This window comes from Mytilus edulis, chromosome 2 (genome assembly GCF_963676685.1).
Source record: "Mytilus edulis chromosome 2, xbMytEdul2.2, whole genome shotgun sequence".
Lineage (NCBI taxonomy): Eukaryota > Metazoa > Mollusca > Bivalvia > Mytilida > Mytilidae > Mytilus > Mytilus edulis.
The window spans coordinates 62,796,122-62,808,179 of record NC_092345.1 but is presented as its reverse complement, the minus strand read 5'-3'; the positions used below and the strand labels follow the sequence as shown (position 1 = coordinate 62,808,179).

At 32.2% G+C, this 12,058-nt stretch overlaps 2 protein-coding genes across 3 annotated transcripts in view; one reads left to right on the top strand and one right to left on the bottom strand.

Annotated features, from left to right (window-relative positions):
• The window catches only part of LOC139512619 (nose resistant to fluoxetine protein 6-like), a 499,632-nt gene that overhangs the window by 18,318 nt on the left and 469,256 nt on the right, over nt 1-12,058 (bottom strand). The window lies entirely within an intron of this gene.
• Nucleotides 1-12,058, top strand: part of LOC139512620 (sodium/glucose cotransporter 4-like) — a 43,428-nt gene that overhangs the window by 12,194 nt on the left and 19,176 nt on the right. For both annotated transcript variants that reach the window (XM_071300365.1, XM_071300366.1), the window contains exons 3-7: nt 7,551-7,655; nt 8,192-8,251; nt 9,220-9,324; nt 10,318-10,423; nt 11,146-11,226. In XM_071300365.1, the coding sequence (XP_071156466.1) occupies nt 7,551-7,655; nt 8,192-8,251; nt 9,220-9,324; nt 10,318-10,423; nt 11,146-11,226 (457 nt within the window). The remainder of the gene's footprint in view (nt 1-7,550; nt 7,656-8,191; nt 8,252-9,219; nt 9,325-10,317; nt 10,424-11,145; nt 11,227-12,058) is intronic.

Genomic DNA, 12,058 nt, shown 5'->3' with positions numbered 1-12,058 from the left:
ATCATCATTGGGGTATCTATGTTAAAAAATGTGTGGCGTGACCTGCCCAACCAACCAAGATGGTCGCCATGGCTTAAAAAAAGAACATAGGGGGTAAAATGTAGATTTTGGCTTATAACTCTGAAACCGAAGCATTTAGAGGGGTTTAATTGTTCATCAAGTTAAGATCTATCTGACCTGAAATTTTCAGACGAATCAGACAACTGGTTGTTGGGTTGCTGCCCCTGAATTGGTAATTTTTAACGAAATTTTGCTGTTTTTGGTTATTATCTTGAATATTATTGTAGATAGAGATAAACTGTAAACAGCAATAATGTTCAGCAAAGTAAGATCTACAAATAAATCAACATGACAAAAATTGTCAGTTGACCTCTTAAGGAGTTACAGCCCTCTACAGTCAACTTTAAACAATTTTCATAAATTTTGTAAATTTTTGTAAATTTTTAACAAAATATTTTCTTCTGTAACTAATGGGCCAAGTTCATTAAAGATGAAGATAATTGTAAGTAGCAAGAATGTTCAGTAAAGTAAGATCTACAAACACATCACCATCACCAAAACACAATTTTGTCATTAATCCATCTGTGTCTTTTGTTGAATATGCACATAGACCAAGGTGAGCAACACAGGCTCTTAAGAGCCTCTAGTTATAGTTATTCCTGGTCTAAAAATATTTTTTTTCTTTTAACTTGGAGTAACTTAGTGTTAAGATACTGCTTTTCAGGAATTGTATCATTTCATTATGTTTCATTTAACTTATTTATTTTCAATGGAAACAAGGGTTGGGAATTCAGATGTATCTTTAGTGCATCCTTTTTTAGCTCACCTGGCGCGAAGTGAGCTTTTCTCATCACTTTCATCCATCGTCCGTCGTCGTCGTCCTATGTCATCTGTTAGCTTTTACAAAAATCTTCTCCTCTGAAACTACCAGACCAAATTTTACCAAACTTAGCCACAATCATCATTGGAGTATCTAATTTAAAAGATGTGTCAAGGGACCCGGCCAACCAACCAAAATGACCGCCATGGCTAAAAATAGAACATAGGGGTAAAATGTAGATTTTGGCTTATAACTCTGAAACCAAAGCATTTAGAGCAAATCTAACAGATGTAAATTGTTCATCAGGTCAATTTCTATCTGCCCTGAAATTTTCAGATGAATCGGAAAATGGGTTGTTGGGTTGCTGCCCCACAATTGGTAATTTTTAAAGAAATTTTGCTGTTTTTGGTTATTATCTTGAATATTAGTACATACCTGTCAACTGACCCGGATTCTGCGGGTGTGACCCGAGATTTTCACAATTATGAGGGATCACCCGGATCACCCGCCGGGTCATTGAAATAACCCGGAAATTCCGAAAATGACCCGATTTCACCCGTATTTCTTAGCCTTGAGATTGATTTTCATGACATAAGTAATATTCCTTTGAAATACCGGCAAATTCGTAATTCTTCCATGAACATGCAGTTCATCTAGCTATGTAAACTGTCAAATTAAGTGACCCATTAAGTGCATGGCTTCACTTGACAGCTTTGGTGTCAAACACACAGTTGATTAACACCAATTACCTTAGCTTTAGGTCGTAAATAAAGTGCCCTGTTGTTTTACAAAGATATTTCAACTAAGAGTTACTTCCCCTTATTTGTCACCATTCACAATTATTCCTTATATTTACGTTTTATGGGTGAAAAAGATTAAATCATAATAATATAAAATTCAAACACATATTGAAAAATAACTTTTCATTATTTTTATACCTTTATACAATTTTTAAAAAAAAGTTGAAAATTATTTTTTACATTTATACTTCCTTTAACTGTATTACTATATTTTATCATAGCCTAATTTCCTTTACCCTCGAGAGATGAATGTTCATGCATGTAATACCTCTACATGGAATGTTTAAAGGCTAGTAGACTCATTTTAAAAATGCATTTGAAAAATGAATTTTAGATGATGACAATGGTAAAGGACATAAGACTGTGATACACAAGTTTATAAAAATCTTTGAAAGTGTAATGAAATAATAATAAATAAGATTTAAAATGACTTAACCAAGTGAACATGCAATGCTGTTTTGGTATCTTTGATATACATTATAAGAAAATGTACCATAAATACTATAATTCAGCTCGAAAAAGTTCGTACGCGTTATGACCTGAGATTTGATTCTTCAATGCAGGTCATGACCTGCATTTTCATCGTCACAGGTTGACAGGTATGTTAGTATAGATAGAGATAAACTGTCAACAGCAATAATGTTCAGCAAAGTAAAATCTACAAATAAGTCAACATGACCTAAATGGTCAGTTGACCCCCTCAAAGAGTTATTGCCCTTTATAGTCAATTTTTAACAATTTTCATTAATTTTATAAATTTTTGTAAAGGAGTAGGTTCAGTAAGACCCCTTTTTGGCCGCAAAATATAGCAGTAATTCAAAATTGTTTAAATGTATACCTTTAGTTATTTTTTGGAAGGTATAATGCCTCTGCTACAAAAATATGGGCTGTTTTTGGCATTACAATGCACATATATTGGATACTTGCATCATTAAGTCATGCTAAATTACTGAAATATTCACAATTTCAGGATTTTAGTTAAATTTGAGACGGTTTCCGTCATAAATGAAAGTGGCCGCATTCGTGTTCATTCTTGATATTGAAATGTAAGTTGTGTTTAATGATAATACACATAACATATATAAAGGTCGAGGATGAACACGGATGCGGCCACTTTCATTTTTGACAAAACCCATTTAAAAAGTGCCATGTTTAGGCATGTTTGATAGATTTATCATATTTAAGCTTGAATTGGAGTGTTTTTAATGAGTGAATCAGTTAAAATCTTTCACGAAAAATAATTGAATCTATTGAAATAGACATTTTAGTGTTTGAAAAGTGTCCAAAATCTTTCGTCAGATGAACTTGAAATTTGAGGCCAAAACCGGCCCTTACCTGACCTACTCCTTTTTAGCTCACCTGGCCCGAAGGGCCAAGTGAGCTTTTCCCATCACTTGGCGTCCGTCGTCGTCGTCCGTCGTCGTTAACTTTTAAAAAATCTTCTCCTCTGAAACTACTGGGCCAAATTAAACCAAACTTGGCCACAATCATCATTGGGGTATCTAGTTTAAAAAATGTGTGGCGTGACCCGGCCAACCAACCAAGATGGCCGCCATGGCTAAAAATAGAACATAGGGGTAAAATGCAGTTTTTGGCTTATAACTCAAAACCCAAAGCATTTAGAGCAAATCTGACATGGGTAAAATTGTTTATCAGGTCAAGATCTTTCTGCCCTCAAATTTTCAGATGAATCCGACAACCCGTTGTTGGGTTGCTGCCCCTGAATTGGTAATTTTAGGGATTTTTTGCTGTTTTTGGTTATTATCTTGAATATTATTATAGATAGAGATAAACTGTAAACAGCAATAATGTTCAGCAAAGTTAGATTTACAAATAAGTCAACATGACCAAAGTGGTCAGTTGACCCCTATAGGAGTTATTGACCTTTATAGTCAATTTTTAACCGTTTTTCGTAAATCTTAGAAATCTTTTACAAAAATCTTATCCTCTGAAACTACTGGGTCAAATTAATCCAAGCTTGACCACAATCATCCTTGGGGCATTTAGTTTAAAAAATGTGTGGCGTGACCCGGCCAACCAACCAAGATGGCTGCCATGGCTAAAAATAGAACATAGGGGTAAAATGCAGTTTTTGGCTTATAACTCAAAAGCCGAAGCATTTAGAGAAAATCTGACATGAGTTAAATTGTCTATCAGGTCAGATCTATTTGTCCTGATATTTGCACATGGATCGGTTACTGCCCTGAGTTGGTAATTGTAAGGAAATTTTGCCGTTTTTTGTTATTATCTTGAATATTATTATAGATAGAGATAAACTGTAAACAGCAATAATGTTCAGCAAAACAAGATTTACAAATAAGTTTTTCATGTCCAAAATAGTCAATTGACCCCTTAAGGAGTTATTGCCCTTTATAGTTAATTTTTAGCATTTTTCATAAATTTTTGTAAATTTTTAGAAAATATTTTCCACTGTAATTACTGGGCCAAGTTCATTATAGATTGAGATAATTGTAGCAACAAGAATGTTCAGTAAAGTAAGATCTACAAACACATCACCATCACCAAAACACAATTATGTCATGAATTTATCTGTGTCCATTGTTTAATATGCACATAGACCAAGGTGAGCGACACAGGCTCTTGAAAGCCTCTAGTTACAAAATATTTTCCTTTGTGTAACTAAAGGGCCAAGTTTATTATAGATAGAGAAAATTGTAGGTAGCAAGAATGTTCAGTAAAGTAAAATCTACAAACACATCACCATCATCAAAACACAATTTTGTCATAAATCCATCTGTGTCCTTTGTATAGTATATGTATGCACATAGAGCAAGGTGAGTGACACAGGCTCTTAAGAGCCTCTAGTTTAAAAGTTACCTTGAAATCAAAATAATATCATAAATGTAGGTTAAAGACATCTGCATTACATGAACATTAGGATTATCAACATGCAGAACACTACAATAAGTGTTATTCATTTTGTTTATGTACCTTTGATAATTATGTAATGTCATGAATTTGTTTTTTTCCTGTCATATATCATTATTGTCTTTATCCAGTATTTAGATCAAGTTATGTGTAACATCAAGAACACCCTAGATTAGTACTGTAAATATGTTGGTTTTTCTTGGTTATTAAAGTAGAGACATAAGGTTAAGGTGATTATCAAGTGAGATCACTGCCTTAGTCAGAACAAAGTTCTATATTTTGAGCTGAATCAATAAGGTTTACATTCTGTCTGGCAGGTTTCATCAGACTTTGTCTTATTTATGGTTCATTGGTCATTCTGTCAGCAACACTTAAATTTGACCTCATTTTCATGGATCATTGATTATATTAAATATCTTTCATTCATTCATTTCATACCTTGATATTTACACTTAAGACTTTCAACAAAATTTTTAACTATTTACATTTAATCCAAACAAGGATTTGGATATTATATATAAGACTATACAAATCCTTGAACCAAAAACAGTTGAGAACATATTCTCTTAATCATAAAGATATATGCATTGTCTCTTTGTTCCAATTGCATTGAATCCGATCCCCCTTGAATATCTTCGTCTTGGGTTTCTAGGGTTCTTTTATTAATATCCTACACCAGAAGATAAGGAACATCCAGCATTCTTATACGATATTCTTAGTAATAAACTATTACAATGTATAGTCTGGTACTTGAGGCAATAGTCTTATTAGAAAAATTAGGTTAATGTCTGACCAGACTAGGTATATTATAAATTAACACAGAATTATTATAAAGAGAAAACTCGAGGCTCTTAAGAGCCTGTGTCGCTCACCTTGGTCTATGTGTATATTAAACAAAGGACACAGATCGATTCATGACAAAATTGTGCTTTGGTAATGGTGATGTGTTTGAAGTTCTTACTTTACTGAACGTTCTTGCTACTTACAATTATCTCTATCTATAATGAACTTTGCCCATTAGTAACCGTGGAAATTATTTTGTAAAAATTTACAAAAATTAACCAAATTAATGAAAATTGTTAAAAATTGACTATAAAGGACAATAACTCCCTTAAAGGGGTCAACTGACCATCTTGATCATGTTGATTTATTTGTATATCTTACTTTGCTGAACATTATTGCTGTTTACAGTTTATCTCTATCTATAATAGTATTCAAGATGATAACCAAAAATGGCAAAATTTCTTTAAAAATTACCAATTGGGGGGGGGGGGGGGGGGGGGGGGCAGCAATCTAACAACCAGATGTCCAATTCATCTGAAAATTTTAGAGCAGATAGATCTTGACCTAATAAACAAATTCACACCCTGTCAGATATGCTCTAAATGCTTTGGTTTTTGAGTTATAAGCCAAAAACTGCATTTTACCCCTATGTTCTATGTTTAGCCATGGCAGCCATCATTGTGGTCGGCCGGGTCACCGGACACAATTTTTAAACACGATACCCCAATGATGATTGTGGCCAAGTTTGGTTTAATTTGGCCCAGTAGTTTCAGAGGAGAAGATTTTTGTAAACGATAACTAAGATTTACGAAAAATGGTTAAAAATTGACTCTAAAGGGTAATAACTCCTAGAGGGGTCAACAGACCATTTTGGTCCTGTTGACTTATTTGTAGATCTTACTTTGCTCAACATTTTTGCTGTTTACAGTTTATCTCTATCCATAATAATATTCAAGATAATAACCAAAAACAGCAAAATTTCCTTAAAATTACTAATTCAAGGGCAGCAACCTATCAACAGGTTGTCCGATTCATCTCAAAATTTCAGGGCAGATAAATCTTAACCTGATAAACAATTTTACCCAATGTCAGATTTGCTCTAAATGCTTTGGGTTTTGAGTTATAAGCTAAAAACTGCATTTTACCCCTATGTTCAATTTTTAGCCATGGCGGCCATCTTGGTTGGTTGGGCGGGTCACCGGACACAATTTTTAAACTAGATACCCCAATGATGATTGTGGCCAAGTATGGTTTAATTTGGCCCAGTAGTTTCAGAGGAGAAGATTTTTGTAAACGATAACCAAGATTTTACAAAAAATGGTTAAAAATTGACTATAAAGGGTAATAACTCCTAGAGGGGTCAACAGACCATTTTGGTCCTGTTGACTTATTTGTAGATCTTACTTTGCTCAACATTTTTGCTGTTTACAGTTTATCTCTATCTATAATAATATTCAAGATAATAACCAAAAACAGCAAAATTTCCTTAAAATTACTAATTCAAGGGCAGCAACCTATCAACGAGTTGTCCGATTCATCTCAAAATTTCAGGGCAGATAAATCTTAACCTGATAAACAATTTTACCCAATGTCAGATTTGCTCTAAATGCTTTGGGTTTTGTGTTATAAGCCAAAAACTGCATTTTACCCCTATGTTCAATTTTTAGCCATGGCGGCCATCTTGGTAGGTTGGGCGGGTCACCGGACACAATTATTAAACTAGATACCCTAATAATGATTTTGGCCATGTTTGGTTAAATTTGGCCCAGCAATTTCAGAGGAGAAGATCTTTGTAAAAGTTAACGACGACGGACGACGATGGACAACGAAGACGACGGACGCCAAGTGATGAGAAAAACAGTCAAACCATTATATAAAGATCACCTTATAGGGATAAAAAACTAAATTGATAATACATTGACCTTTAAATTGAGGACCTCAGGTTGAAAATGCAAAAAGATCTAATGTTATATGAGTGCCAATGATACAACTCTCAATCCAAGTCACAATTTGTATATGTTAATACCATTATAGGTCAAAGTAGGGCTTTCAACATGGAGCATTGGTTCACACCAAACAGCAAGCTATAAAGATCCTCAAAATTGATTAGTGTAAAACCAACAGTCTAATCTATAAGTAGTTTTACAGCAGTACAGGAAGAGGATGACCTGAGAAGATCGGTCTCCCTTAAACATGTTAAAATTAAGAAGAGTGACTATTACAGCAGGTTTGACTGTATATTTTTTTGTGCATTTTAGGTTGGATCATCATTGTTTGCTAGTAATATAGGAAGTATCCACTTTGTTGGCCTGGCAGGATCCGGTGCTGCATCAGGTATCTCTGTTGGACTGTATGAAATAAATGTAAGTATGTGTTTGAGCATGGACATTAAATGGACTCATATCTTTAAAACACTTTATATTTTACTCTAATGACTGATCTGTGTTACTCCTCTTCTGCTAATATAATCTGTGAAACAGCACAATAAGGCTCCTGTCTTACAATTATTTCACCATTCATTAGTAAAAAATTGGTCTATAGATTTAATGTAAGGTGTTCATGTCAATCTGACACAAAAAAATGAAATAGAGCAACATGCACTCTTCAAAAATAAGTATTGAACAGACTATTATTTCAACTTGGAATTATTTTAAATTATGGAATTTGCTCAATTTCTTGTGCTAGAAATTTTTAATAAATTCCATGATTATTCTGTATTTTAATGAATTTAAAGTTTTGTGCAGTGCACAACACTTTCTATTACAAAAAAAGATAGCACATTCTCAACAGAAAAAAACAAAAAAAAAACAAGTAAAATGTGATAGTTAGTTCTAATTTCAGGAAAAGTATATTGGATGATGTATTTAATTTGATATATGGTAATACATACATTTTTTAGGCCATGTATATTTTGCTGATATTGGGATACCTGTTTCTGCCAGTATATATTTCTTCAGGGGTAAGAATTGTTTTATTGCTTCTATTATATTCCTAAATTGATAATATATTAAGAAAGATTCACAAATATGTATTTCATTGTGTATTTCAATTGTTTAAAATATCTATTGGTAAAAGATCTTGGGATATTTTTTTTATTTTTTTTTTTGCGATTTGTATTACCCTTGTCTATTCATACTTCTGTACATACCTTGCTAAATTAGTTTCTGTTCTCTTACTTAAGATGCTCAAACAATTGTTAAGAAACTTCTATTCAATGCTTATTACCATAAAACAAAGATCAAGGTTGAACTTGGTGGTATCACTTATACTGTTCTAGAGTATGCATAATGCCCTTTACAAATGGGGAAAAAAATGCTGAATTTTTCATTTCAGTTCTCTCACTTAAGTTTGCTTCACTCAAATGTTATGAAACTCATACAAAATGCTCATTTCCACAAAACTTAGATTAAATTTGAATTTGGATGACCTTACATTTACTGCTCTTCAGCTATATCCTTTTATAACGTTATATGCAAGGGGGGCATCATCTGTGTCCCAGGGACACTTTCTCCATTTATTTGTCATTGACACTAAGCAGACCATCTCCAAAAAAAAAGCAAATGCAAACAATTTATTTCAGATAAGTTTCTTTTATGCAAAATATTAGACATTGCACAATTTTCAATGAGACAATAGTATGTGAATGAAAACAACTATAAGGCACTGTACAGACTTCAACAATGAACAAAAACCATACCATTATGATATTTGAAAATTGTTACTTTGGTTCTCATTGAATAACTTAACATAGACACTCTACTCTCACACGGAACATTTCAATTGAACTTAAAAATGGAAATATGCTGTACCAGTAATATTATTTCTTGGTTAAGTTCCTTGTAAAGAGTCATACATGTGCTATTTGTTAACACTCACACTAAAACATGAATTACTATGAAATAGCTTTTCAACTATCATGTATTTTAGGTGTTTACAATGCCAGAATACATGAAGATGAGATTTGGTGGAAAGAGAATTCAGATTTATCTGGCTATCTTGTCATTGTTTGTGTACATCTTCACCAAGATTTCAGTAAGTGGTTTTATCATCTTTAAACTCAACCCTTTTAGCTCACATTGACCATTAGAGCAAATCCAAAATGACTGAAACAAAAATATAGTTTCTAAAAAGTTTGTAAATAGTCTCTATAAATTTAAAGGATGTTAGTAAAAAGTGATGACAAATATGCTCTATCAAAATGATTCACACAGGCGTTGGTTCACCAAGTGTAGTTTAATTTAATAATATATACAAGTATAATAGAGAAACTATAGATTGTTAAAATCTATCAACAGGACAAGACCTACAAATAAGCCACCATGGCTGAAACAGTCAACTCCAAAATAGAGTTTTTGTACCACTTGTGAATGAGGATATTTACCCACTTTTGTGTTTATTGTGCACACTGTAGTAGTTAGTGAGAAACTATAAAGAACAAATTTACCAGCAAGGCAAGATGAATTATTAAGGCAACATGATCGAAATATTGTTAGTTTATTTTTTACATGAGTTATTGCCCTTAAATGACAATTTTTAACCATTTTTGTTTTTTTTTGCAAAAACTATAGAAGATGGAGAGAAAGTGTAACAAAGAAAATTATCAGCAGAACAAATGCAAGTCAGTCAACATACTTGAAAATGTTGACTTTTTTTATGAGTTATTTCCCTTGAAGTATGATATTAACACATTTGTTTGCATTTTTGGTTGAAACTATTTCAAATATTCTCATTGCTATGTTTCAATATTTAAATAGGTGTGTGATACAGGCACCTTGGAGTCTAATTGTTAGTGGTTTAGATTTATTTGATTTTCTCCATGTATTATTTTATAGACAGACTTGCATGCTTCATCTTTAATTTATATAACTATTTTATAGCCAGAAATCTATGCTACATCAAAAATTGCTTCAATCATTTTAAAAAGTTATTTGTTTACTTGGATTCTATTTATTTTAATTAATCTACTGAAAAATGCGTATCTTTCCTAGTAAATATCATTATATTAGTTTTACAATTATTTCATAGGCAGATCTGTATGCTGGGGCTATATTCATTGAACAGTCTCTAAAGTGGGATATATATGCATCTATAACATTGTTGTTAGCTATTGCAGCCATCTTCACTATTGCAGGTAACAGTTCAAAAATATATTTTCTGTTGATACCTAAAATACAGTATCAAGTTTGCTAGGGTAACTAATAATGCAAGAGACAAACCATGAAAGAACTATGGAAAATACCAATAGATAATATTTAAAAAGTAAATACCTTAGATCATGAGATGTTTGAATGATAATATAAAATAGAAATATGCTTTCATTTTAATGAAAAAAAAAGGTGTCAACCAGCACTAAATATTAAATTGAAATCAACATTTTTACTATTGTGGGTACAAAATGTTTGCTTTGAGCCATTGAATTTTATCCTTTAGTGAAAAAAAAGATAATTTCATTTTTGATAAAACAGTAGACAAAAAATTAGTCATCTGTTACTTCATAGGTTGTCTCCCCTTTGCAAAACTAATTGCACATAGAACTAAGATGATTGTGAGAATTCTTCCCTTTGGACAAGCAATTTCTTAAAATTGAAGTAAAAGGCAGTCTGCAAATTTTCATTAATAATTTCTGTATAATAACTCATCACAAATACCAGGATTATTGTATATTGTACTAGTAACTGACAAGTCTTTTTAAATAATAGTAATAGAAAAATACTAATAGATATGCTAGCTAATGACTGAAAATTATAATAATTGGTTTATTTATTACAAAAATGAAAAGTATGTTCCCTTAAGGATAAATGAATTCTACACAAGAAAATGTAAAATTAATATGATATTTCTTGTAACTTTCAGGTGGATTAACAGCAGTTATCTGGACAGATTTTGTTCAGGCAATTCTAATGATTTTAGGAGCTATAGCATTGATGATTTTGGGTAAGTATAGTACAGTTGATTCCGTTCATTTGCATAGCCTGTTTGTCAGATAAAATTATGCAATTAAGTGGAGTAGGCTAATATCCAAAATGCCAAATTACAAAGTCAAATAACGTCGATAGTAAAGATCAGTAGGGAAACCCCAGAAGAAAGATGAACGGCTGCAATCATCTTACAACATATTGAATGATAATTTATTCTAATAAATGTTATATGTATGATGCCATACATGTTATTGTCTTCTTATTCTCGAAATAAATTCTAAGCACATTTTGTTTTTTGGACAGTTCCTAACTTGGACACAAAAATAGAACCAAATATTCTTAAAATACATTTTTTTTCTAAGAATCATATGTAAAACGTACATAATTACACTTTGGTTAATAAAAACTGTTTAACAATATATATAATGCTAAAAAGTTTATTTTTTTAAAAATACATCTGTAATAAAGTATCTTTTATTTTGAAATGCAGTATTTACCGCTTGCACAGTGATGTTACACTGTAGTTTCGTATATGCAAAGCAGTAAAGGGAAAAGGGGCCCCTTAATGGGTTAATTGCTTGACAGGAGTGTTGAATGTGAAAAATATAATACTGTGGATTCATTATTATTCGTTGGATACCAATTTTCGTGGATTTCGTGGGTACCGGGAAACCACGAATTTAAATATTCAACGAATTGCAAATTTTCTAAAGGAACATATGCATACTTTGTCAAAACCACGAAATTAAATATCCACGAATATGCAAGTTTTCCTCAAACCACGAAAATTGGTACCCACGAAAATAAATGAATCCACAGTAGTTAGAATTAAATGCTCTACATCAAAA